This window comes from Chelmon rostratus, chromosome 16 (genome assembly GCF_017976325.1).
Source record: "Chelmon rostratus isolate fCheRos1 chromosome 16, fCheRos1.pri, whole genome shotgun sequence".
Lineage (NCBI taxonomy): Eukaryota > Metazoa > Chordata > Actinopteri > Chaetodontiformes > Chaetodontidae > Chelmon > Chelmon rostratus.
In genome coordinates this window covers 25,192,624-25,220,609 of record NC_055673.1, presented here as the reverse complement: position 1 = coordinate 25,220,609, position 27,986 = coordinate 25,192,624, and the positions used below count along the sequence as shown (strand labels likewise).

General features: G+C 40.6%; 1 protein-coding gene across 4 annotated transcripts; it reads right to left on the bottom strand.

Moving 5' to 3' along the window:
- Positions 1-9: 9 nt before the first annotated feature.
- Positions 10-25,788, bottom strand: si:dkey-240h12.4 (death-associated protein kinase 2). 4 transcript variants are annotated; one of them, XM_041954930.1, is made up of 13 exons: positions 25,658-25,788; positions 17,104-17,280; positions 16,251-16,322; positions 14,823-15,044; positions 6,334-6,472; positions 6,078-6,207; positions 5,302-5,350; positions 5,069-5,095; positions 4,625-4,777; positions 2,491-2,536; positions 2,294-2,383; positions 1,596-1,685; positions 10-1,249 (listed from the first exon to the last, which is right to left on the bottom strand). In XM_041954930.1, exons 2-13 carry the CDS (start codon positions 17,163-17,165, stop codon positions 1,169-1,171), a joined length of 1,161 nt encoding a protein of 386 aa, XP_041810864.1. In that variant the 5' UTR covers positions 17,166-17,280; positions 25,658-25,788; the 3' UTR covers positions 10-1,168. The 4 variants fall into 4 exon arrangements, with proteins under 4 accessions (XP_041810864.1, XP_041810865.1, XP_041810866.1 ...); XM_041954931.1 differs by having other exon boundaries at positions 17,104-17,259; positions 25,658-25,761; XM_041954932.1 differs by lacking the exon at positions 16,251-16,322.
- Positions 25,789-27,986: the final 2,198 nt, after the last annotated feature.

Genomic DNA, 27,986 nt, shown 5'->3' with positions numbered 1-27,986 from the left:
CAGAACTGGAACTGTGCCTCACACTTTATTATAGGTCAGGCTTTCAGCAGTTTGTGGAAGAGACAACAAATACAAGAAAATAAAAATCAGTGATTATGACAGCAGCAACAAATAAATGCAGTTCATTGTGGAGACGAGGATACCTTTATGAACAAGAGTATACAAAAGAAGTGCTTCTGCAGATGGAGCCTGAATGGGCCAAAAGAGAAAGAGGGGAAACTTCTGTGGTAACTGCATATTTTTACTGGTTGTTGTTAGTACCAATGGAAAGGACTGTCAGCATAGTCAAGCAGTGAAAACATTGAAAATATAGCGTACACTTAAACTGATAGTATTTTAGGTGTGTCTTCTTTTTGGTGTCGGTTTCCGTCCTGACCTTGTTCACAACAGTACATTGCTTAGCACACCACCCAATGCAGGTAACACATTGACTGTGGATAAATAATTGTAGGTCCCCATCCGAACTATCTGTTCTACATGTCATGCAGGGCAAGAAACATGAGCGGTCAGGCAATCAGACATATGGTAAACAGTTTAAAAGATTTAACCACAACAGACATGAGACATGAACATACAATTCATTTTCCATTATATCTATAATATAGTTTTACCCAAAGTTTTTCTTTGCACACTGGGTTATCAAAGAGTTTCCCCCAAATCAGTAACCAATCAAATACATTCTATCCTTCAAACAAGCATCATTAAAGGCATGTATCCCAACTGAAAATTATCTTTTGGGTTCTATAGTTTTTTTTTCTTTTGGCATTTCTGCTTTATTGAGGACTGGAGACTGGGGAGAGACAGGACAAGCAGGGGAGAGAGAAACAGGGAGGATGACATGCAGCAACGGGCCCAGGCTGGTATCTAACCCAGACTCAGCCTTAGTACATGGTATGCACCCCAGTGAGCTAGACTTTAAAAGAAAAGTTTATCTTCCAAAAGTCCTTCATAAAGAAATGTTCATCAGATGAGGCAGTGTGCATTTATTTGACAAATCAGAGAGACATCAGCGGCTCTTCTGAGACAGTGTGTAAAACTTAACAATATTTTAAGTCTATTTCACTTGGACAGTGTTAACAGAAAAAACTTCCCACCAGAGATCTCCTCCAGCCTAGACCTCACTGCTCTGCTGTACATCCTGGATTCTTCTGCCTTCCTCTGGTCAGCTCTATGAACTGCTGCTTAGTCTTCGGCGCAACAGAGAGGCAGGCTTGCTTTCGGTGTCTTCTGTGTCACTTTCACATTGTCTCTGGAGAAGAGGATTAGTACAGTTGTATTTGAATCTGATGCACGCTTCTGCAACTCATATACATACTCATACTCCTTTACTCATACTCATGTTGCACAGGACAAAAAAAATAGAAAAACAACCTTTTAATACAGGGTTTTTTTTCTTGATAGTGTCTTGGTTCTTGTTATGCTCCAATCACGACTTAGCTATCATATTCTCTTCTGTCACCTGTTTTATATACATTATTATCAAAAAACATAGGTTTTTTTATGAAATGTTAAAATTAAAATTGAATTTTTAGAGTATGAATAGAAAAGAATAAGATTTTGTTTTCATATTCAATATGTAAGTTGAGTGATCTCACCTGTACTGGATCTGGACCTTGATCTGGACTGCCCTTCAGCAGTTTCAACTGGACCAGCCGATTACACATCCACACCATGTTATAGGACATCTAGGCGGGGCCGGGTGGTGAAGAAAGAATGTTTTACCAGCGATGCAACCAACCAGAATTTTTATTTCATTTATATTGTTAACAGGATGTGTTACCCAACCATGTTTTTGCTTTAACTTTCACTTAGTTGATTGTTCCTTGGTTACTTCAGGTCTTGTACTTACCATTCTCCTTCCTGTAGGTCAGTCTCAGTCTCAATGAATATATTAACCCGAGTCCTTATAGTCCATGTTTGTCTTTTGAACCCTCTGTTTGTGCCCCTCAAGTGCAGCTGTGTGCTTTTGGGGCATAGACCAGACCAGAGCTTTCTTTCTCTCTACTCTCTCCCTATTTTCTCCTCCTTGTCCTCTTTTCTCTCAGGCTTTGCTATGCTTGACTATCGGCTGTCTGATGACCTCTCTCTCCCCTGGCTGTCGATGCCTCATTCCAGATGATCATTCCTCTCTGGTTTGAGTCTGGCCTCTGACTTTTGTTGCATGTTGTTCCTCATCTTTCCCCTCCCACATTTTCTGTCATCCTGTCTACTGCCAGCTCTCTAATAAAGGTATAAAATATGCAAAAACATAATTAGTATAATATATCGATTTGGCATACATATCCGGACTCACCTTCCATTTCCTTCTGGCGTTGAACTTTTTGAAGTTCTTCATATTGATTGAGGATCGATTCCTGTTGGTCATCTGTTTGCGTGTGATGGGCTGCAACAGAACATTTTAAGTAACATTCAGTAACATTAGGCAGCATGACGCAGCAAACAACCAAAGCAGGTCTGTGGAACTTAAAATGGTAGAAGACGTATAGTAACCTTAATCCATGGATGAAGCAGACACTCTTCAGCTGTTATTCTTTCACTGTAATGCACATCAGCACGGAAATAATGACACCAGACCAGTAGTTAATAATCAACACAACAACTCCGGACTCACTACACGCTCACACCATACAACATGGACACACGCACTTTATCACACACACATCTATATGCTGGACTTTATCACACACACATCTATATGCTGGACTTAATTGTGGACAAACTGATTTGGTTGATTGGTTTGTGAGCAACTGAATCAGAAACACACTCATTTAAACATACTTTTCACTCCTCCTAATTTGGAGCTTCAATCTAAGACCATTCCCCTCAATATTCACTGGCAGTCAGGCACTATTGTTTCACTGTCAGTGCTTTCCTGTGCCTTCTGAAATGTATTTGTGTCTGCCCTCCCTAATAAGTTACAGAATGTGCAAGTGAAATTGTAGGCTAAACTCAACATACTTGAAGGTATTTTGTGATTTGGGAGAGATCTGTTATCTATGTTGTTCCGTCAAGTAAAGCAGTTTGTGTTTTTTACACTCTCTATAATGTTTATGGACCAGTGTTGGAGTTCGCTGAACATCTCCTTTGCCTGCCTCACTATCACAGTGGCTTGTGTCCTCCTCATTGTCTACGCTGTATCACACAAGCTAATGGAGACACTGTAGGTTAATGTAGCTAGCAAGGCTCATACACTTTACCTTGAGAGTTCTAAATTATACTGTGTCAAGTGTCTACATATGAATGCTAACAATAGCTAGTTTCTAACTTTTGCCTGAGTTTAGCTAACTAAAGTTAATAATATTTCGGATTCCAACAGAAAGACAGCTCAACGAGATATAAAATACCCTCGAGGCAGCACTTCAGTGAAACTTGCATACCGAGACTGTACAATGAAGCTAAAGATGAAGTTGATGAAGATGATGTATCTATGCATTCCTGGTACCAGTGTACCCTCTGAGCGTGTATTTAGCACTGCAGGTGACATTGTGTGTTCGGAGCGCAGTGTTTTGTCTCCTGAACATGTTGATCAGCTGATTTATATCAGTACTGATATAAAATGCCCTAAAATATGTGGTCTATTTTTATTTAATTAGTTTTTCCTGAATAATACAGTTTACATTGTTTATTTAAGGCCTGATACCTGAAAGACCTTAGAAATAAAGTGGTCAAATCAAATTTTATTTTTGTTTTTTGTGACTGGACTCTACAAACTCTCACTGATGTGAACTCCTCCCCTCAGGAAAACAACACACAGACACTTTAATCACCACCAGTTGTTAAGCTAACTTCTTTCTCTTGCACTACCATATACATTTGCACTACTACATTCTCTTAATATGTCATTGTTTAGATTGTAGTTTTTATTTATTTCTTTTTTAATATATGTCTTGTCACAGAGGTTGAGAGTAACGCAATTTCGATTCTCTGTTCGTCTTGTACATACTGCAGAATTGACAATAAAGCTGACTTTGACTTTGACTAAAGGTAATACATTGAGTTTTCTTTTTGATTAGGTTATTGTGGTTTGAGCAAAATTGACAGCCAAGACAATATAGACAGAGTACACAGTATTTCTTATAACAGGGCATTTCACTTATGTTAAGTGACTTTTTTACTCTCATTTTGAAATTGTGGAACTGTACATTATGGTTGTTATGTCATGTAACAGTACAATAGCAACAAAAAAATTGAACAATTCAATCCAAATATTATTGACATAATCACAACATGGCAAGTGCACCATCCAAGAGCTGCCAGTTATTTGAGAAAGGTAAGAGGCGTCACACTATACCATTATAAATGAAGCTTGTTTGGTATAGACCCCAGTCTAAATGACATCATCATCGTTTTCTTTTTTTTTCAGTGAAAATGCAAAAATTAGCATCCCCACTAAAACCGTGACTCATCATAGTCCCAATATCTGTCAAAATAATAAGATAATATCAATAATAATTGCAATATTTTCATCATACGAGTTCCATAATGTGTCCTGTTTCACTTAGTAGGAATAAAAAGGCACTGTCACGGCCATCTGTTTACTTCGTAATTCCTACTGAGCGACTAGGGAATTACATCTTGAAATATATTAAATACTGATGACAAATTCTGTAACTATACTACTTACTTGGGATTTTTCACCAAGAGTTTCTGGATGAAGTCTTTGGCCATGGAGCTGGTTGTGCTGAAATACGGTGTGTCAAACTCATAATTCATAGCAATGATGTTCCTCAGAGTATCTTCATTCGTCTCACCTTGGAAAGGTGAAAAACCGCTCAATCTGAGGACAGAGTATACAGTAAGAGTGAGACTACAGTTTATCCACATCTATTTGACCACACCTCTAATAAAAGAGGTTTGAAAGATGAAGGCCAAAATAAACATGATGGATGATGGAAAAGATCTATGAACCAGTGAGAGTGAATTGCTGTGGTTGAATTCATAAGATCAAGACTGTCAGACAGTAGACGTTTCCATGTGATTATTAAATGTATTAAATGTGTACAACAACATATTTAATGCCTATGAGCACATACATGCTACCTGACACACAAACACAACAACAACTTACAGTATGTAGGTAATAACTCCGATGCTCCTGGAGGAGAAAGAAACACAAGACATGAAAAACATTGAACAAATACAGCATGTAACTGTTTGGACATTCCCTCAGTCATTCGGTGAGATACTGTATAGTGCATTGTTCTATTGCTATTTCAAAATGTTGGCAGAATAAGCGTCCTGGCAACTAGGTAACAGGCAGGAACATGTCACTAACACAGGAATTTACCCCAGAATGCTTACCACATATCTGCTGCTGGACTCAGAGGCTCATAGTTGATCACCTCAGGAGCTGAGAGAGAGAGAGAGAGACAAAGAGACAGACAGGGGGAGAGAGAGAGAGAGAGAGAGAGAGAGAGAGAGAGAGAGACTTAAGTTTTAAGACATAGAAAAGACAGCTTTATCAATGCGGAGAATGATGGCCCAAAACCACGTTTAAATCAAGGATGATTGTATAGATCAGGCATGTCAAACCGATACCATAAACCAACTTTTGCACACTGTTATTTTGCACAACTGCACTACTGTACACATATTTAACTGCTCGAATGTTTATCTTGTACTACAGATGTTTATCCTGTATAGCCTAGTTCTTTATTTTTATTTCACTATTTTTTCCTATATTGTTATTTTGTATTGCATTTTTACCTCTTACTTGAAAGTTGCTCTTTACGAGAAAGTTGATCTCTACTTGTAAGTTGTTCATTACTACATTACTAGTAGTTCTTGTTCTTATTTTGCATGCCCTTGTGTGTCCCCCTTTTGAGCTGCTGGAACTGCAAATTTCTCTTTGGAGATGAATAAAGTACCTACCTACCTACCTACCTACCTACCTACCTAAAGGGCCATGTGGCTGCAGGTTTTCATTCCAACCAAGGAGGAGCACACCAGGCCAACCAATCAACATCAAGGGATCACTTAGTTATCAGCAGAAGACAGAGATCAGCTGCTTAATTGATTCCAGCCTGGTGTACCCACAATAAAAACATCATGTCAAATAAAGGAGTATTCATGCTTACCGATGTACTGTGGGGTGCCACTTGTGCTCCTGTACTCCTCCCCCTGATAAAAATGGTGGGCCAGACCAAAGTCGATGAGTTTGATGTTGGGGTGTGGTGACATCTTATCTGACAGCATGATGTTTTCTGGCTGAATAGAAAGAATAATGCTGTGATGGTAGAGTCATATATCTTGACGTCATTTCCTTAAAAAATAAAAAAAAAATGATTAAATTAACAGACAGCAGAGAAGTAATTCAGGTGAGTTTACTGGTACCTTGAGGTCAAAATGGGCAATGTTCTTGCTGTGCATGAATCCCAGTCCCTCCAGGATCTGCTTCATGAACTCAATGGCCTCACTCTCCAGCAGGTTCTCCTTCTCAGCAACAAAGTCAAACAACTCCCCTCCACTAACACTGAAATGTCAAGCAGAAGTGTGTTGTGCTTCTCTTATTTTGTCCTTCTGTGCAGGCCATTGACAAGACAGCAAATTCCTTACTCGAAAAAAAACAAGAGTAAGGTGTTTCTGTCATTTGTGTGTAATTTGTGGCATTCCCGTAGTTGTGGCAAGCACACGGCAGTGTGACAAATTAATCTGACTCAGCAAGAACTCTCAGAAGTATCCACAGCAACAAAATTGTCAGCAGTCCTCTGGTCAGTGGTGTCATCAGTACATACAGCCTAGCTTGGAAGTTAACACAGAGACCTTTAAACCAGATCTTGTGCATGCCTGTGAATATTCTCATTCATCCAGGTCATTGAATGCTTTAGGGCATTCAGTGGTTCGCAACTGGACCTCGTCAGTTTGTCTTAGAAGACGTTTCGCCTCTCATCCAAGCAGGCTTCATCTGTTCGTACGCAACCAGACTAGATAGGACAGCTCTAGTCAAATGCAATGGTGTTAGGTTCAAGTATTTATCCCCTGAGTGAGACCAACCCACAAAAAACAAGAATGGTATCACTCTATTGTGAGGCAAACAATCCCCCCATTAAGGTGGGGTGGGGTGCAACCCTTTGGTGTCAACGACAGTGGTTAGCCTCGTTAGTGTCCCATTGTTGTCATTGGGAGGCTCCTGGAGCCATGTGTGAATGGCTTTGTTGTTTATCCTCAGAGGCTAAATCTTTGAATCTCTTTGGGAGAGATGAAAGGACAGCATTGTATGTGGGAGATATGTGGTGTCTCAGACCTCCCCCTCTGTTCAGAGATGGTTTTTCAACCTTGACATAGATGGCTTCTCTTACCCCTCTTTCAAACCATCTGTCTTCTCTGTTCAGAATATGCACATTTTTATCCTCAAAGGAGTGTGCTTTCTCCTTGAGATGCAGGTAAACAGCTGAGTCCAGCCCTGAAGAGTTAGCCCTTCTGTGTTGTGCCATGCGTCTGCTCAGTGGCTGATTGGTTTCCCCAATATACAAGTCTGTGCATTCCTCACTGCACTGGACTGCATACACCAGATTGTTTTTCTGAGTGTGAGGTGTCCGGTGTTTGGGGTGCACCAGCCTTTGTCTGAGAGTGTTCCCAGGTTTGAAATGTACTGGGATGTTGTGTTTGTTAAAGATTCGCCTGAGCTTCTCTGATACACCAGACACATATGGAATGACGATGTTATGTCGTCTGTCCCTCTTTTCTTCCTCTGTCACCCTGTTCTTTCTGAAAGCAGCTGAACTTTTCACAAAAGACCAGCTGGGATAACCACAGGTTTTGAGGGCCCCCCTCAGGTGTTTGTGTTCCTTGTCCCTTGCCTGTTGGCTGGTTGGAACATTATCAGCTCTGTGTTGTAGGGTTCTGATAACACCTGGTTTGTGTTCCAGTGGGTGATGTGAGTCAAAAAGGAGGTACTGGTCTGTGTGAGTAGGTTTTCTGTAAACCCCAATCTGGAGGCGCCTGTTCTCTCCAATGTGGACATCACAGTCCAAGAAAGGCAAACTCATGTCCTTGACATCCTCTCGAGTGAATTTGATGTTCTTGTCCACTGAGTTAATGTGCTCGGTGAAGGCTTGCACTTCTTGGCTTCGGATTTTTACCCAAGTGTCAACCACATATCTGTACCAATGACTTGCTGTTGTTCCCTTGAAAGAGTTCAGAGCCGTTCTTTCCATGTTCTCCATGTAAAGATTAGCCACAATGGGGGATATTGGTGAGCCCATCGCACATCCATGTTTTTGCCTGTAAAACCTTCACCTAAATTGAAAATAGGTGGTGACTGACAAAATCCTGGAAAAGGCTCAAAAACAACTGCTGAATGAGAGAGTTAGGCAGGTCAATTTCACCATTGACAGTCTAAAAGTGAAATTTGACAACCTACAGTACAAACTTAGGTCATCACTACCTGAGGATGTCTGTAAGAAAGTCTTAGAATTCACTTTGAAAGCCCAACTTGCCCAACACAACAAAACGAAAGACAGACAAGCAAAGAAATTTCAGAACTTGCAGTCAAGACGTAACACTTCCAAGATGCAATGTCTCACCTGGAGGCAAAAAAGTGGTGACTCAACACAAAATGAGCTACAGAATAGATAGGTTAAGAATCTGTCTGACAGAGTGCTTACCCAGCTGGAGAAGGAGGTTTTAGCTAAAGGATTGAACTTTGCCATGACACCAAAACAAGTCCCAATAGTTGATCTGATAACGGCAACAGAATCAGCTATAAAGAAAAACAACCCAACAGCAACAGAAGGCGAACAGCTCAGGTTGAAAGTGTCGGCAGCTCTCTCCAACGCTAAACCTCCACCTTCTAACCTCACCTATGAGGAAAGAAAAGCCGTGACATCACTGAGCAAGGATGAAAACATCATAATCTTGCCAGCAGACAAAGGGAGATGCACGGTAATTCTAAACACTAACGATTACCATGAGAAGACAGTAACACATATGAATGCCTGAAACAAGACCCAACCAGTGGGTACAAACGAACAATCATAGAATATCTGCAAAGTCTGCAAGATGGAGCCATTGACCGTTTGCAATATCATCGGTTATACCCACAAGAGTCCATCCCGGGCATCTATGGCCTTCCAAAAATACTCAAAGAAGGAGCGCCTCTCAGACCCATTGTCAGCAGCATCAACTCTGTGACATACAACATTGCTAAGTTTGTGGCCAACATCTTAGCACCACTGGTTGGCAAAACACCACACCACATCCAGAACTCAATGGACTTTGCAAATAAGGTCCGGGACTTGAAACTAGACCCATCCGAAACAATGGTTTCCTTCGATGTCACATCGTTGTTCACATGCATTCCGACTCAGGATGCTGTGGAAACAGTGAGACAGCAGTTGTTACAAGACAACACTTTGCGGAACAGAACTACCCTTACCCCAGAGCAAATATGCCAGTTACTGGAACTCTGCCTAAAAACCACCTATTTTCAATTTAGGTGAAGGTTTTACAGGCAAAAACATGGACGTGCGATGGGCTCACCAGTATCCCCTATTGTGGCTAATCTTTACATGGAGAACATGGAAAGAACGGCTCTGAACTCTTTCAAGGGAACAACAGCAAGTCATTGGTACAGATATGTGGTTGACACTTGGGTAAAAATCCGACGATGAGTGGGTTGGTCTCACTCAGGGGATAAATACTTGAACCTAACACCATTGCATTTGACTAGAGCTGTCCTATCTAGTTTGTGTATGAACTGATGAAGCCTGCTCGGATGAGAGGCGAAACGTCTTCTAAGACAAACTGACGAGGTCCAGTTGCGAACGATTGAATGCCCTAAAGCCCAAATCTTGTGCAGTTTGCAGGAAGGACAGATATATCTGTGGTTGATGCCATAAACCTAGCCTTGCAATACATTATACAGTACCATGACAAGACACAGACTGTTTGTAGATCTCAGCTCTGATTTCAGTTTATCCATCACCTACTGTTAAAAAAATCATGTACATCAAAGTCTCCATCTCTGTCTGTCGGAGGATTCAAACCTCTTTTCCAACAGGAAATACATCTCAGAACCACAATACTACAGCATCGGCACCCCATATGGCTGTGTTCTCTCTCTTTCTTTCACCTTTACACTGCTATAATGAATGTAGTATGATCTCTTCAGTATCCCCCTGGCCCTGCACAATCACACTCTAAGCGGAAACTAAAGCTCATTGTGCAATGTGCAAAGAAAATCGTGGGATGTTGGCTCACCCCTCTGACAGAGCTGTACTCATTCAGGACATGGAAGAGGGTACAGAAAAATTGATGACCCAACTCACCCTCTCAGCTTTCATCTCAGCAGAGCAGGAGAATGAGATACTTGCACATCATGCACATTATGCATACTGTACTCAAACACTGTTGTGCATGGTGAATAATTCCACTACGTATTACTACGTACTAATCTATGTGACATTACTTGCATGTCTTTGGGTCAAAGATATCAGCACTTCATAAGAATAACAAGTTAGTAAAAAAAAAGTTTTAAATAAGTTCATAGATGGAAATAAATAAGTTACAAATTTATGATAAAAAAAATGGTTAAAAGCTAAGGTTAAAAGTTATGAAGTGAGACATCTCCATAAAAGACCTTTTTGGTCACAGCAGAGTGCTCCTCCAGCTATAGACAAGCTATGTGTGTTTTTCCTCTCGGTGAAAACAAGCTAGTCGGACGGCAGAAACGAAGTTTGAACAACTCGTGCCACACTGCATTTTTGTTCTAAAACGTTTTGGACCTTGGGAAATTTTCGTCTTTGTGAGTACCATATGTGTACAAAACACTTATAGAGGTCACAATGTTTCTGAAAAGACGTTTGATGTAAGTTAGTTCAATCATTAATATTTGTACGAGCAGTTATATGTGTATTAGCTAACTGCTTGCACTTCAGTATTGTAATCGCAGTTTTTGTATGTTGCAGTTACCACATTCAAATATGTTACAAGAGCTCCATAAAGCAAGAAAAGAAAGCCTCGTGTGCAGAGTTTTCTTGTTTGGTTCGCTGGCTGTCTAGCAGCATACAGAGGCACGTGTAGTGTGGACAGCACAACTGTGCTGTTGAGTTTCATATCTCACATAAGATGGGGCCACACGAGCCTGTTACGGCAGCTCCGACCGTTTTTCTCTGTTTAAGTGCTTTGTTGCGTGTTTCTCGTCTTTTTTCTGTCACTAGTCTCGGTCGATCATGCGTTCTTACGGATGTACAACTGGCGAGACTAGTGATTTGCATTTTACTCTTTTGCGGACTTTTAAAAACGACATCGGGTGACCCATTCAGCCACGGCTTCATTGTTTACACTTGGGACCAGCTGTTAGCACTGTGCAACACCGGCGTACTCCCAGCAGAAAGACCAGAGATCCGGAAACTGAGAAGGGGATGGAGAGCTGGAGTTAAGTGCCGGGACAAGCGACAACGGTATAAACCATCCATAACGTCTTTTATTATGGGGAATGTACAATCTCTCCCGAATAAGATGGAAGAGCTAATGGCACTAACCAGACTGCAGCAGGAGTATTGGGAGTGTAGCGTCATATGCTTCACGGAGACGTGGCTGAACGAACTCATGCCAGACACGCATGTTGCTTTGTATTACTTTCATCTGCTGAGGGTGGACAGGCAAGCGACTTAGTGCAGTAAGAGGAAGGGTGGAGACATAATGATGTTTGTGAACAAGAGATGGTGGAATCCAGTGCATATTAGTGTAAAGGAGCAGCGCTGCACAAGAGACATTGAGCTGCTAGCTGTTAGCCTCTGACCGTATTACCCGCCAAGGGAGTTCTTCCATGTCTTCGCGATAAGTGTGTACACCCCCCCTCGGCCTACGCGGCAGCAGCATGCGAACTCTTACACACTGTGGTCTCACAGCTGCAGACAACGCACCCCCAGGCCTTCCCTTCTCATCTCTGGAGATTTCAATCATGCTTCCCTGTCCTCAATTCTCCCCACCTTCACCCAGTATGTCAAATGCCACACCAGAGACTATGAAACTGGATTTACTGTATGCAAACACCAAGGATGCTTACAGCTCTTCACCCCCCCCCCCCCCCCCCTTCCTGTGAGGGGTGTGCAGTCCTCACAGGGAGGACATTGACAGCTTGACAACCTGCATCTCAAACTACATTAACTTTTGTGTGGACAACACTGTGACAACCAGAAAGGTACGGTGTTTCCCAAATAACAAACCCTGGGTGTCCCCTGAACTGAAAACCCGACTGAATGAGAAGAAAAGGGTTTTTAAGTCTGGGGACATAACTGAGTTGGAGAGGGTGCAGAGGGAGCTGAAAAGAGAGATCAGGAAAGGCAAGGAGAGCTACAGGAGGAAGCTGGAGGAGCACCTGCAGGGGAACAATGGCTTGGTTTGGAGGGGCCTGAAAACCATCTCAGGCCACAGCAGCGACAATGGCAGTAGCCAAGAATCTGATCACCAGGAATGGGTAAATGAGCTGAACCTGTTCTTTAACAGGTTTCATTCTCCCTCCCCCATCCACCAGAGCCCACACCAGACGGTGTTACCTCAGCATCCCCTCCCTTCCCCCCAGTGCATCCCTTACACCTGCAGCTCCATCCTCACACACCCCCACCTCCCAATCCTCATCACAGACTTGGGACCCAGCCCCCCTTCTCACCCAACAGGAGCCACCCCCTTGTCCCCCACCCGGCCTCTACATAACAGCAGATCAGGTGAGGAAGAGGAAGAAGGCTACTGGCCCTGATGGCATCAGCTCCAGACTGCTCAGGGACTGTGCAGATCAGCTCTGTGGAGTTGTTCAGCACATCTTCAATATGACCCTCAGTCTGGAGAGAGTTCCTGCCTTCTGAAAAATTTCCTGTGTGGTTCCAATGCCAAAGACTGTGCATCCCAGGGAGCCCAACCACTTCAGGCCTGTATCCTTAACTTCCCACCTGATGAAAACACTGGATAACCATCTTTGTCACCTGGTGGGCAGCGAACTGTGTGGAAAACGCAATCATCTACCTCCTCCATCTTTCCCACCTGGAGAGGACTCGTAACACAGTGAGGATCATACAAATACCTGGGTGTACACCTCAACAATAAACTGGACTGGTCCACGAACACTGATGCCCTGTATAGAAAGGGCCAAAGTCGTCTCCATCTTCTGAGAAGACTGAGGTCCTTTGGAGTATGTAGGACATTACTGAGGACTATGATTCTGTGGTTGCATCTGCAGTCTTTTACGCAGTGGTCTGTTGGGGCTGTGGAAGCTCTGAGAGGGACAGAAAAAGATTAAACAAACTGGCCCTCAGGACACCACTGAGGATGTAGGTGAGAAGAGGATGTTAGCCAAGATGATGTCGATCATGGACAACCCCTCCTAACCCCTGCATGACACATTGGGGGCCCTAAGCAGCTCCTTTAGTAACAGACTGCTGCATCCAGTGTGTAAGAAGGAATGCTACCGCAGGTCCTTCATTCCATCAGCTGTCAGATTATTCAACTCCAGCAACACATAATTTAAGACTGTGTTGATGTTATCTGCCAAATAATCTGTTGTTTTTCTCTCGTCATTTATGCCACCATACGCTCATTTTCCTTCCATTTTGTGCAATATTACATATTTCCTTTACATTTTGTGCAATATTACATATCATCAACTGATTTGTATATTTTATTCTTCTGTGCAATAGTAGTAACACTTGTTATTTTTAATCTGAAGGTACCATACATTGTTTTTTTTCCACAGCTATTGGGGCAATACACATATTTTTTTCTATATTTTTTCTACAATTTTTTTCTTTTATATAGTCAAATGTCATTTTTTTGTTAAATATGTACATGACATCTCATGCAGGTTCCCATTGATACTGGCTCATATTCCCATATTTCTACAATTACAAGATTCATAGTATTGTTATTATGTAATATACTATCTGATGTTAATATATGCATCACAACATCAGAAACTCACTGTTTGCACTCCTGCTGTTTATGTTAACATTCGCTCATATCCATTACATCTATGCAAATATCTTGTGCAATATTACAGATTTTTTACTGTGTTATATATCTCTCTACTGTGTAAAGTACAAAACATATGCATATATTATCATATCTTACTCGTGTGCAACTCAACATGGCAATAGTATTTGTATTGCAGTAGTATATATAATGTACTTATATAAAATTGATTTTTATTCTGTATCCTTTTTTTGTCTTTTTGATCCCTCCATTTTCTCATTTATTCTTCGCTGTCCATAACAATTCAGTTCCTCCGGCATGGGATTAAAAAGTTTTATATTATCTTGTCTTATATGCTATACACATAATTATACCACATACTTATATACAATGCATACTATGTATTATATACTATTGTATTATTAGTCAGTTGTCTATTATTATAGGGGTTATTATTACTGTCATTGGTGTGTATCCCTCTTTCCCACTCTCTACCTCTCTATCGCTCCTCACCTGGCCTATTCTCAGGTTAGTTTTAGTATGCAACTGCTATTGCTGCACATGGGAGAGTTGTGAGCCTGACAAAAACAAGTCCAATTAATAACATTGTCTAATGTAATATCATAATACAATGTCTGCATTTGTACCAGTTTCAGGATTTAATGACACAACTAAATGGAGCACAGCCATCAATTATCTTACACTTGTAACACTTTGTGCTACAAGTGCTTTTCCTGCTATAACAAGTCAAAATGTCTGTTGTGAGAAAGGTCTGATACTCACACCTTCAGAATGTTCATTCTGACCAAACTGCCTTGACATATGACACATAGATGCACACTGGATTGGTCCTCGATCAACAACAAACTACAATCACAGGACAAAATCACACACACACACACACACACACAACTCACAGCTCCAAAATAAGTACCACTTCGGCTCGGCTCTCAAAAACGTCTTTGAGAGTCACAATGTTTGGATGTTGAACAGCCTGGAGAATCTCCACTTCCTGCTCTACACTGCTCCTCTCCAGGCCCAGACGACTGCAAGCGTTCTTTCGAATCTTCAGAAACTTGCCTGCCCAACAAGTGCCAGTGGCCCGCTCACAAACCTGTCGAACCTGAGCAAAATGTCCCCTGGGTGGGGCAAGAACATAATTCATAGTAAGCACCAAGCTTGAAATATAGCAGGAACAACATAAATGTTCTAATTTTCTTTTACTTGAGGCGAACCCCCAGAAACTCTGCCATATAGCGCTGCATTCTAAAAGTCTCATTTAAAAAGTCATTCTCTGAACCTATATGACAGAACATGCAACAAAATTTCAGCCATCCCCATAAATCCACTGTAGCATTTCCATGTAGAAACTTGAACAAAAGAAATGATAAAAAAAAAACACTTTTAAAAGATTGCTTGGTGGGCCAACACCACCAACAAAAATCACATCTCAATCACAGTTCAGTCTATAAATATTTGGACACTGACACATTTACCATTGTTTGCCACTGTACTTTAGCCTCTTGGATCTATGCTCACTTTCAGCTTTAAAAGTGTTGTATAAATATGTATTTTTATTTTTTTTTTTGGTTTAGAAATCTTAAAATTTCCTCAATATTTGGACAGTGCAGGAAGACGATGACAAGGCTACAGTTCCTGTATTACTGACCCAGTGTGCATGTTACAGAACCACCTGTTAGTCCCTAGCAAGAATGTATGGGTTCTTCCGGCAACAGTAAGATTTCCAAAACACAACCCATTGTAAAAATAATGTGCACAAAAACAATACATTCACTATTTTCCATAGATAAACAGGTATTTATATAATATCAAATGTGCAGCGAGAATGTACACACCCCAAGCATACATCAGACCAGCGCATATGGTTTTCCACAGCAAGCAGAGTGTGATATGAGGTTGGGGAAATAAAAAAAATACTGTGAGTAACAGGATGTTGTTAGTTAACAGGTTTCATCCTTATTTTTATTTACATTTTACAAAACATTTTATTTCCTTGAGCTTTTCATTCGATGAAATTTCATTTGATGATTGAAGATGGGGTCCATATGTTTCATGAATGATACCAGTTCCATAAATAGCCACAGCTTTGCATGCTGCTCTGGCATTGTTAAAGAACCTCACAAATTTAAAATAACCAGGGAAATTGTGTTTCATTCTTCTTTTAATTGAAAGACTGCTGAGGAGGAAAAAAGTATTGATGTGCAAACGTGATTAAGTGCACATCTTTGTCCATTTATGGTTACCTGTTGGAATAGATATCAGGCTTGTGAATATGCACCCATTTTTAAAACTGACTGAGATTTATAGAATGGAAGAATGCCTACCCATGTGGCCGCATATTACACAGACAGTTGTATTTGTCTGGCCCCTGGTATTTGGAATAAAAGGAGGGAATTCTGTAAAGTGATAAAAATAACATACAGTAGTAAACTGTCATGCCACCTATATAACGGTAATAGCAAAAATACTCATATCCTATATTCTGCATATAAAACAGTGATAATATTTGTGTCACAGCAGAATTTATAAAAACATCCTTTGGGTTTTGACAGTTGATACATCAAATCATCTCCTTTTGTCTGTACTTAGAATGTATAAAATATGATATTGTGCTGTCCCATCAAATATTTTTCAAACCCTCAGTCCTTTATTATAAACACTTGTGGAGCTGTTTTCCAAAGATAGCATTTGACCTATTTGATGTAATGGTGTAACCATAAAAACACAGTTTTGAGTTTCATTATTTAACTCAGTGGAATCACATACTACTTTACATACTTCATATTCATGTACTGTAAATTACTTAGCTACATCTGGAAAAACTGGATGTTAAAGGCTTAGTTAACAATCCACAAGACTGTCTAATTTATTTACTCCTCTGTTAATCAAACCATTTTGGATATTTTTTCCCATTAAAGTTTAATAACCATGCACACAGTTTAGTTAGTTTAGAATTGTTTTACCGTATCAGGGGGATTGTTGGGATAAGGGAACACCTTCAAATTAAAGCTGAAAATCAGCCCTTTACCTTAACAGTCATTGTTTCATTTCAAATCCAAGGTGCTGGAGTACAGAAGAAACCCAAAAACAAATAAATGACCAAATACTTAATGACTGCATTGTGGTAAACATGGCTTAATCCTGGTTGATCTTAAAAACAATCAGACGTATCCATACCTTCCCAGAACTTCCCCAATCTCATAGAAATCTGACACATTTTCGGGTTTGAAGGCTGCCATGCTGATTTGCTTCACTTTGATCCCTCTGGTCCTTTGTTGGTCCCTTCCTGGCTATTTAACAGTCATCTTCAAGTGGCTCACGATCCTTCGAATTCTACACACAGCAAAGTTGGACCTGAGTATGAATAACAGATTAACATATTACACAGAACATGGTGTTTATCTTTTTATTTCATGGTATACATTGCTTTCTTGGTGTAAACACTGTTTACACCAAGAAAGCTTTTTAACAACACCTTTTTAACAACAGTAGGACTTTTAAGAAGAGCAGATAGTTGCAAAGCATTCTTTCCATACACAACCATGTAGGGCAGGAGTCTGCCTCCGAGGGAGGGCCCCTCCTCCACCACATAAGAAAAGATGTGTGCCGCCCAGTAACACAACTTAAAATTTGGCTAAGCGAAACCTCCCATATCCTTTTGTTTTCATAGGTGCTTTTTAGAAATTCTAACAGTTTTGTAGCTCCAAATAAAAGGTATAATAATCGAGCCTAACTGCTTGAAATGTGCTTGCACATTAAAACAAGGAATGGACTGGAAAAGATGGAGAAAGCAGGGCAAGACGATCATCTTGTTTGCATTCATCCTCCCAACAACTGGAAATTGGGAGGGCTTTCCTAAACCCAATATTAGTTTTGATTTGCTCAATTTTGTTTTGCCAGTTTAGTCAGAGAAGATCATCTAGGTTTTTAGTGACAGTCACTCGTAAATATGTAAAAGTTTTGTAGGATTTCTTAAATGGAATGGATTGCAAGTATGTTTTGTTCACTGCTGTGGAGATGGGCATAAGTTCACAATCCTGAAAGGCCACCAAATTTATCAATGAGAGTCAGGAGAGGAGGTACTGATGCTTGTAGCTGAGAAATGTACAAGAGGATGTCGTCTGCATATAATGAGAGATAATGTTTATAAGCAAACATGTTGATGGGAGAGATTAAAGGTCTCTGTCTGATACTTGCAGCGTGCGGTTCAATAATAATTGCGAACAAAAAGGGGGAGAGGGATAGATAGATACTTTATTCATCTCCAAAGAGTATCTATCTATCTATCTATCTATCTATCTATCATTATCTCTCATTATATGCAGACGACATCCTCTTGTACATTTCTCAGCCACAAGCATCAGTACCTCCTCTCCTACTGATGCTGATACTTGCAGCGTGCGGTTCAATAATAATTGCGAACAAAAAGGGGGAGAGGGGGCAACCTTGATGGGTTCCACGGTGAACTGCAAATGGAGGAGAGAGTCTGATTTGTATTAACTGATGTGGCTGCCTCTTCTGAATGCTCAGCATATAGTATGTTGAAAAGGCGGCGTAGATTAAAATACATATGGCATAAAGCCAGTTTGAGCTGGAAGTAGAGCATATGCATTCTTTAAGTCTGTTGGCCAGAATTTTTCTGAGAATTTTGGTTTTGATGGATAATAACGAATCGGGCGATACGATGAAACCATCTGAGGGTCACGGCCTGGCTTTGGGATTAGTGAAATATTTTTTTATAAGGTCGGTGGCAAACTCAAGGATAGCATCATGTGATTGACCATGTAGGAGTAGGGGTGATAGCTTAGAGCCAATTTTTTTAAAAAACTCATTTAAAACTCAAACTAAATTAAAACCATCTGGGCCTGGCACCTTGTTATTGGGGAAGCAGGAGATAACCTGGGTGTTGTCATCCAGATTAATGGCTTTCTTTAGCATGTCAGACGAGTCCAATGATAATTTAAGTAACTCCAGATTCTCAAAAAATGCATTAAAAGCTTGAAAATCTAGGTCGCCCTGTGACCGGTAGATATTAGCATAGAAATCTGCAAAACAGTCATTGATCTTCACAGGGTCTGTATGCAAGGTTTCTTTCTCAGATTTGATATAATGTATGGCTTTAGAGGCCTGTATTTGCCTTACAACACCCCAAACACCTCATAACAAACACAAAACTTTTCCCTATGAACACTGGAGTAGTACTTCCATATCCCTAACTTGAAGTTAAAGCTAGACTTGGGAACCTGCTGGCGGTCCAGACTAGTAGCATAACTATCCATCTTTCTCCAGACATTTTCTGTCTTCTCCTGAATTCTAACAATATGAATATTCTGCCTGCGGGAGCGGGCTTCAAGATCATCTAGCTTGGTTTGTTGCTGCTTGTATTGGGAAGCTAATTCGTGGTATCCCTTGTCCAGTCCCTCTATTCACCTCTCATGTGGCTCACTGGCGGCCTCTGTATTTGACACCCCTGCTTGCTTACTTCAGTTAGGGCAGCTTTAAAGTCTGAGATAACTCCATGAACCTCATGTCTACCTTGCTGCACAGCGTTTTTATGGCTGCCAGGATGTCTTCAATGGTAGAAGGGGTCGGGGAGCTAGCTATGTTGAAGCCAGCTTCACATGCATCTGTTAGCATGGTACCGTGGTCGGCGGAATCATCCTCACCTTGACCTTTGTTTTGCTTCTTTCCTTTACCAGTTTTCATCATCTTAACTAAAATGTTGTAGTTCACTTCTGGCTCATGAAATGATGATTAAATGTATTATGCGCGAGGCAAATGGTGAAGTCACGGTGGAGCTCCCCTAACACACATCTACTCCACTCAGAACCCACTGGAAGTCCCCCATCTAGGAATTTCTTTTGAACAAAATTACTTTTTAGTCTTTATTAAGATTAGTTTGTCATAAAAAAACAGGCCAGAAATATGTCGTTCTAATACTGAAACATTGTCAATGTTCAACTCACTCCAGCAACTTCATAAGCTTCATAAGCTCCAGGTCTCCAGTGTGTGTCTATCACATCTAGTGATACCAAGTGTGATCAGCTCTGAGAATCAGTGCATAAACAGCAATGGATATGTTGGTGGTCTATATAGTGTGAGCACTGATAAATATGCTTTGAGCTCAAGAGCAAGATATTAAAATTATGGAAATTCACTCAGGTCGATTTCATTACACGCAAACTGTGTAGAAAAAATGTCTGCAATCCCTCCTTCTTTTCCATTTTGTCTGACTGACTGATAAAAATTCTACCAGCTTCTATCAGCGTTGCCACACCAGTAGGGCAACTCAACTTAAAACATTAAATGCAAATTTGTTTCCCTTATCAGATTGTTAACAAAAAAGGATTTGCTAGCCAAAGATTTGACATTAAAAAGAGCTAATTTCAGCTCTACAGATTCTGTGACAGGGAAAGAGAATGGGTGTGAAATCGACAAATTTAAGATTAGTAAGACTGGTACCAGATTGAGGGTGACTAGATTGGTGATAGACTGTAATTGCTACGATGTGTTTGACCGTGTCATCGGCTGTTTAAGATCACTGGTATGCCTAAATAAGCAAAATGGGGTCTCTCTCATTTGTAGGTCTAGCTCTGGTGATGTGCCAGTAAGAAACATTGTTAAGGAAGGCCTATTTGGGAGCCTCAACAGTTGATTCAGTGGCATTAGGACACATCCAGGGCAGCGTGTCACCCAAAGGTGTGCCAGCTAATGTAATCCTGTGTATGAAAGCACCTTGTACAGTAGCTGCTACAGAGTCAGTGAATTGCTCATTGTCATGTATTTGATGTAGAGTTTCAGTCTTCTTTTCAAGCTGTGCAATATTCTCAATCTGTCGCTCACACTTTATGCAGTTCAAAGATTTTGACATCTTGCCTCCATCCTGATCCCAAGCAGGCACCAAAATTCTTGTGTTGTTTCGAGGCCACACTTGCACAGTACTGGTAGTAGCCATACATGTCGTTTATAAATTTAGGTCCCAATAATTTTAAGCATCCAGGATCCACGTTCCAAAACATTTGGCAGAAAAAACAAGGATATTGGCAAAAGAAGGTAAGCAAAGCAGAAGCAAGAAGGGACCTGTCTGCTCTGTAAGAGAGCAGGAAGTGAAAAAAAGGACATCAATACAAGGTGCTTCTGCTTGTGCTTTGACTGACTGGAAAATGAAAGTGTATGTGAGCCTTGATTTCTATGAAACTTGAGGAGTTCTTGTGATAAAGTTTCAACTTTAAAACATAAAGATTGGTCAGATTTGTAGCTGACCTTTGCAATTTTTACAGAACAAAGTTTGAAGTTCTTTATGTTAAGGCAATTTCCCTGATCCTTGATTTGACCACTTTATTTCTAAGGTCTTCCAGATATCAGGCCTTAAATAAACAATGTAAACTGTATTATTCAGGAAAAACTAATTAAATAAAAATAGACCACTTGTTCACTTTAGCTTCACATTTCTCATGTTTAAGTGCATTTTTATCAATTAATTTAAAGAGCCCTCGATGACTGTTCAATCATACAGAAGAATTTACATCCTATAAAACAAAACTCAAATAACTTATAATAATCCTTTTTATATAAATTAAAGCAGCATTTTTGTGTAAACCTTTACTCTTTTTTACTGTCTAAAACTAAACAGTTTTAACAGAACTTAACTAAGGTGACTCCTTAACCTATTCTTCCAAATGCAGTTCAGTCATGCTTAGGGATGCACGATAATTATCGGTCAGATAAATATCGGGCAGATAACAGGAAATTATGACGTCATTCCGATAAGTCCGATATCATCACGAATAGCCCCGATAATATACATGTTTTTGTCAGCACGGCAATGCCTCGCTCCCACTATGAGACCCGAATGGCCTGCAGTGAATGCTGCGTTCAAGTGACGTTGGCATAATCAGAAAAACTCCATCTCACTGGGAAAAATCATGAATACCCCCTCATGCCAGAAAACAACTCGTTAACTCGGTCATAATTTTGCTAGTTGCTGACTTGAATTAATATTCGCAGTATTTTTTCACATGTTACACACAAAAATAGAAACATGAACTTAAATAGGCCAAAAGAACGGCTGGCAAACGAGGGAACAGGGGAATGTACGTTACACCTTGAATGCAGCATGCGGCACAGCGTGCTTATGAGTTCAGACTTCTTCAAAGTTTCCGAAGGAGACAGTTCGCTGGTTATTCGTAACAAATGTTCCAAGCAAGTTCCACTAGGAGCGAGAAATGGGACAAGCTTTAATACCTGATCAGTCACCTGAAAGGTAACCACCGCTTTGACGGAGTTTGGAAAGCGTATGAGGACGCCCGGCCTGCTAAAGACGCTAACGTTAGCAAGCCAGCCGCAAAGAAGCCACCGGGACTTACGCGTCGGCGAGGCTTTCAATAAGTCCAAGAAATTTGCCAAAGATGACCCACGGGCCAAGGTTATTGAAGATTTAATCATGGACGTGATGGTGCTTGACTTACTATTGACTGCCCTTCTTCAGTTTGTTTACATAGGTAAGTCTAAGTAAGGGATCATGTATCTTTCTTCAGGATGACATAGAAGCCCGACGCGACGCTTCTCCGTAGGAAACTGCTCACTATACGTTATCCCGCTTAGAACACGGCTTACTACTAAAGCATTCAATAGTGTGACACAAAATACTGATTAAAACATATTTTATTGATTTAAAATGAGCCAACTCTCGCCTCCTGTCACCGCTCTCACTGCGCAGCGGCTCTGAAAGTAAACACGTACGTTGCGTAGCAACCGCCTCTCACTGTGCGCCGGCAGGCAGGAAAACGTATTTCTTTACAGCTATTTAGCGAAATCATGTCAAATGTGGAGAAGTGACGGGATATCCCAGACCTGAGAGAGACATAGCTGGAGACAGTTTGGTTTACCGCTATTTTTTCGGACTGATGGATAAAAGTCCTGCATCAGCTGATTTCTGCTTTCAGCGTCAGACATTAAAAAATCTGTCTCCAGTTTTGTCTCCACTTAGCAGTCTTTTAGCAGACAGATCGTCCATGCTGTGTTTCTCTTGGTGTTTTTTACGTGTCTGTCGGCTTCAATCTGGTCAATCTCTGCGTCCTCAAGTCTTTTGTGTCTTAATATTGCTCCTGCTGTCGGTCCAGCGTTGTTCTTTACTTTTCTCGTCTTTTTTGCTGAGGACATCATTCTCCAGCCAAGTGTTTGGTCCTCTCCAAACAAATTAAAAATAATGTACGGAAAATGCTCCATATTATGCCACTCAAATCAGCTGGCGATTTGTTATTGAGCTTGGTACATTAAGGGATTGCCCCTTTAGTCTCTTACTGTTAGGAACACCGCTGAATTTTCACAATTGACCAATCAGAATTGAGTATTTAAGAGTGCGTCTTCTAACTTGTGTCAGTACAATATGCACTGTGCATTATCTTTGTTGTCATTGAGGAATGCACTTTTTCAGTTTGTTTAAATAGAAATGTTTGAATCTAACTTGTGCCAGTGCATTAATTTTCTATGTATATTTATTTTTTGTAAACTTCTGGAATGCACTTTTTCAGTTTGTCATTCTGATGCATGTGTTTGCATCATTTCAAGGGGCCTTTATTTTTTTATATCAGTAAGTAATGCACCTTATTTAAATTGATGTGAGATATCAAATAGGTTTGTTTGATAGCTTTAAGAACATGTTTGAGAGGCTTGCCAGTAGTTTTTTAATTGGAAAAATAAATATCTCTTCATTTAAAGAGTCAAAACTGTTTTTGTTTTTGTTCATGGTATTGATATCATGATGTTAGGTATATGTGTGTGTTATCGGTTATCGTTATCGGCCTTTAGGAGGTGAAAGTTATCGGTATCAGTTTTAAAAAACAGTTATCGTGCATCCCTAGTCATGCTGCATCATAGCTACTATATGCAGTATGCACTATTTCTTGGAATAAACATTTTTATTCAGTCAAAACAAAATAAAAAAATTCAGCTGGAGAACAAACTGGAACAAATAAAACAAACAAACAAAAAAAACAATTCCACATATTTTTAGGGCATTTTATATTAGTTAAATACTTCAACAAAGTCCTTTTCATATGATAATCAGTAATGTGGTGACAGCTCTCTGGCTTTTACTCTACAACTGTCCTCCAGTTTTCTTCTCTGAAAGGTTTTTCTTTAAAAAAAAAAATCAGCTGCAATTTCTACCACAGCTGACAGCCAATATTACACAGCTGCAGACCCTATCAGCAGCACAATTAATTAAGAATGAGACAAGGTATAAGAGTTATATTGCACTGGAGAGGATATGTACTGGACTTTGGACTTATATTAGCTGAATAGCCTGACTGTTTAGTTTGCCTGTGCAGAAGTAGGTCAAACATGTACTAGAGTCAATGGTGCCAATTAAGCCCAGCAGAGGGCAGTGTTGACTGTGACGTGATGAAGTGTCCACATTTTAGGCAAAGGGTGTATGCCTCATGTTTCTTGATGCTAGACTTAAAAGGTCCCCTATTTTATTACCCCACTGGCACTTGTTATATGTTGCATAGGCAATTATTCGATAGATAATCACTGTATATTCATCCCTGTGGGTGTTTGTGGTGAGCTGTGTATACATTGGTTTTCACTTCCTTTGAGCATTTGTGCCTAGTCTACATAGGGGAGTCACAGGTAACAGCCGGGGGGAATTAGGAGCTGGGAAGCCACCCAGTTTTTCAAACGTGCATGTGGGTCTGTGTGTTTGGGTGATGTCATGTTATTGTTTCATACATCGCGTTTTTATCATCATCATTCAGTGCATCCGGCTTTTGTAGATATTTTCAATCTTGATGTAAAAGAAACAAACAAACAAACAAAAAAAAACCTGTGTAACCACTTAAGTGTATTTAAACACTGATTTATTACTATACTAAGAAAAACATATTTGACAGGTTTCCTCATTTAGACATGTTGTAACTTGTGAAATCAGTGTTGTATTTTCTACATACACAAGACAAGCAAAACAAAAAAGTTATTTAAACTATATTTTTAACAATTACAACACTGTTTCCAAAAAAAGTTGGGACACTGTGTAAAATAGAAATAGAAATATAATTAGAATATGATTATTTGTAAAAGACTAAAACCCCATATTCAATTGAAAATAGCACAAAGACAACATATAAAATGCTGAAACTGAGAAATTTCATTGCTTTTCAAAATTATATCCTCATGCAGAATTTGATACCAGCAACATGTTTCAAAAAAGTTGGGACAGGGTCATATTTACCACTCTGTTGCATCGCCTCTTCTTTTAACAATACTCTTTAAGAGAACTGGAACTGAGGAGACCAACTGCCCTAAATTTGAAAGTGGAAGCTACAGCATGTCTCTAAATGAGGAAACCTGTCAAATATGCTTTTCTTAGTTTAGTGATAAATAAGTGTTTAAATATGCTTGAGTCTCCCACCATGTGGACCATGTTTGACATGACAAGTAGGCTACAGTTTTTTGGGTTTTTTTTTAATCTGAACTTGTTGTGACATGGTTTACGTCAAAAAAAAATCGGTCAAATCCTACAGTCTTAAGTTACTGCAATAACACGATACTTTATAATCCAAAATTTATACAGTTTAAAGTGAAGGCTGGCCATTGCATTTCAGCATACCGATTCGATATAAATGCGTAAAAATCAACCGAAAAAATATTGTTTGCACACTGACCATAAAGGGGAATGTAGAAGTGACGTTGGCCTCAACAACAAAGCCTTTGAACAGAACGTACTCACCCACTGTAACTGCTCGGCTTCTTCACTGGATGTTCCCATGAACCGTCGTCTTTCCCGTGGATGTGTCCCTGCGTCGCACCAACCTGCCCTGTGTGCGTTGCGTTCTGCCCTGGAGCTCACAAACGGTTGGGGAATGCGGAAAACACCCACATTCACAGTTTGATGTCATGTCCGATTTACCGTAAATACCACGAGTTTAGCGACCTGGAGAGGCGTTCACGGTACCTTCTCCCCGTAAGATCATGTCTGTACTTGCCTTGTCTTTTTTACTTAATTTAGACTAAGACACTGTAAATTTACTGTAAATACTGATTTTATTTACTGTCAAACTGATAAGCAATATAAAAATAACACTTCTTGTTTCGGACCTCAAAAAAAGGGGAAAATGTTTAAAGTCACAATATAAAGTATTGTTTTTTTTATTATTATTCAATATCACGACTAAAAACATAAACGTTGCATCTGTAGCCATTTTTACATTGAGTTAAATATTTTATATATATGTACGATCTAACGCAAGGTTTAGATGGCATTCGAGGTGTAAAAAATTGTCTCTGACTTTCATTGTCATTATTACAAAAATATATTCATATCCAGACTGAACCTAATTCTCAGCACATTGAAATTTCAGGTTTGTGTCGTGTTGTGTCTGTATTGTAATACCTCATCCGTACTTCTTAAATATTCCCCATGACAAATACTCCTGGTATTATAATAAAGAACTAAAACCAATAAAAGTATACAAAATATTTTTAAATGCTAAAAAACTAAATGAGCATACAAACTCTGAAACTAAATTGTATTGAAAACAAAAATGTTCAATCATATGAATCAATGAAAATAAAAAATAGTGAAAAATGCAACTCTGGTGTCTGCCGTTCTCCCTGGAGCAGCCGGCGCCTCCCGCCATACTCTGGGTACTGGCTTCAGTAGGCCAGAAGTCGCCTGATGAGAGGGCTTATTCTGGGTGCACTCGGGGCAGGCTGCTAGAAAGCCCCGGATGTCTGAGCTCTTGGTGGGCCACTAGAAGCACTGACGGATTGTGGTAAGGGTGCGATGAATGCCAGGGTGACATGCCATACAGGAAGAGCGCCCCCAGGTGAGCACTGCTGATCTGGCCGATGGAGGGATGAATAGCAGGTTTGGGGGACAGTCGTCCGGCATTAGGTGGCCTTCCTGAGCGTCCAGCACCTTTTGTGTTTCCCTCAGGAGTGAACAGCTGGGAGAGAGCGTCCGGCTTGATGTTCCTGGAGCCAAGGCGGTGGGTCAGGGTGAAGTTGTAATGCCCCAGGAACAGTGCCCAACAAGCCTGACGTGAGTTAAATCGGCGCACTGAGCGGCGGTTGGCCAAGTTCTTATGATCAGTCCATAAGACGAAAGGCTGAGTCGTCCCCTCCAACCAGTGACGCCACTCCTGCAGGGCCAGCACCACCGCCATCAGTTCCCGGTTCCGCACATCATAATTGCCCTCAGCGGGAGAGAGCAGGCGAGAGAAAAAGGCGCAGGGGTGTAATTTGTAGTCCGCAGGGAGGCGTTGGGAGAGCACCCCTGACCCCGCAGTCCGAGGCATTAACCTAGACCACAAGCTGCTGCTCAGGATCTGGATGGATAAAGATAGGTGCGTTGATAAACATCCACTCTTGGTGTTCAAAGGCAGCATTAGCATCAGGTGGCCAGGTAAAAGTGAGCCGGAGATTAATTGTGACAGTGGTGACGCTATTTCACTATAGTTTCTTATGAGAGTTCAGTAGAAGTTGGCAAACCCTAAGAATCTTTGAAGTGGTTTATGTGTGGTAGGTACTGGCCATGCCTGGACGGCCTCGATTTTGGCTGGGTCAGCCCTGAGCTGACCCTTCTCCACTATGTACACCAGAAACATGAAAGTCGCATTTCTCAGCTTTGACAAATAATTTATTTTCCCTCAGCCGGCGCAAGTTAGTAACATGCATAAATGTGCATTCGTGGGACATGAATGCGAACAGATTGAGAGAGAGAGGACGACAGAAGAGCTTGGTGTGTCATAGGAAGTCCCCCAGCAGTCTAATCCTATAGCAGCATAATTAGGGGCCGTTCTTAGGCAAGCCGGATCCAGCCCTATCTATCAGCTTTCTCAAAAAGGAAAGTTTTCAGCCTGCTCTTCAACATAGACAGGGTGTCTGCTTGCCAGACCAAGACTGGAAGATGGCTCCACAGGACAGGAGCTTGGTAGCTGAAGGCTCCAGTTCCCATTGTGCTTTTGGAGACTTCAAGAACCCCAAGTAAGCCTGCATTCTGGGGAATATAGTGTTCTAGTGGGGTAATAAGGTACTATGCGATATAATGGTGGCTA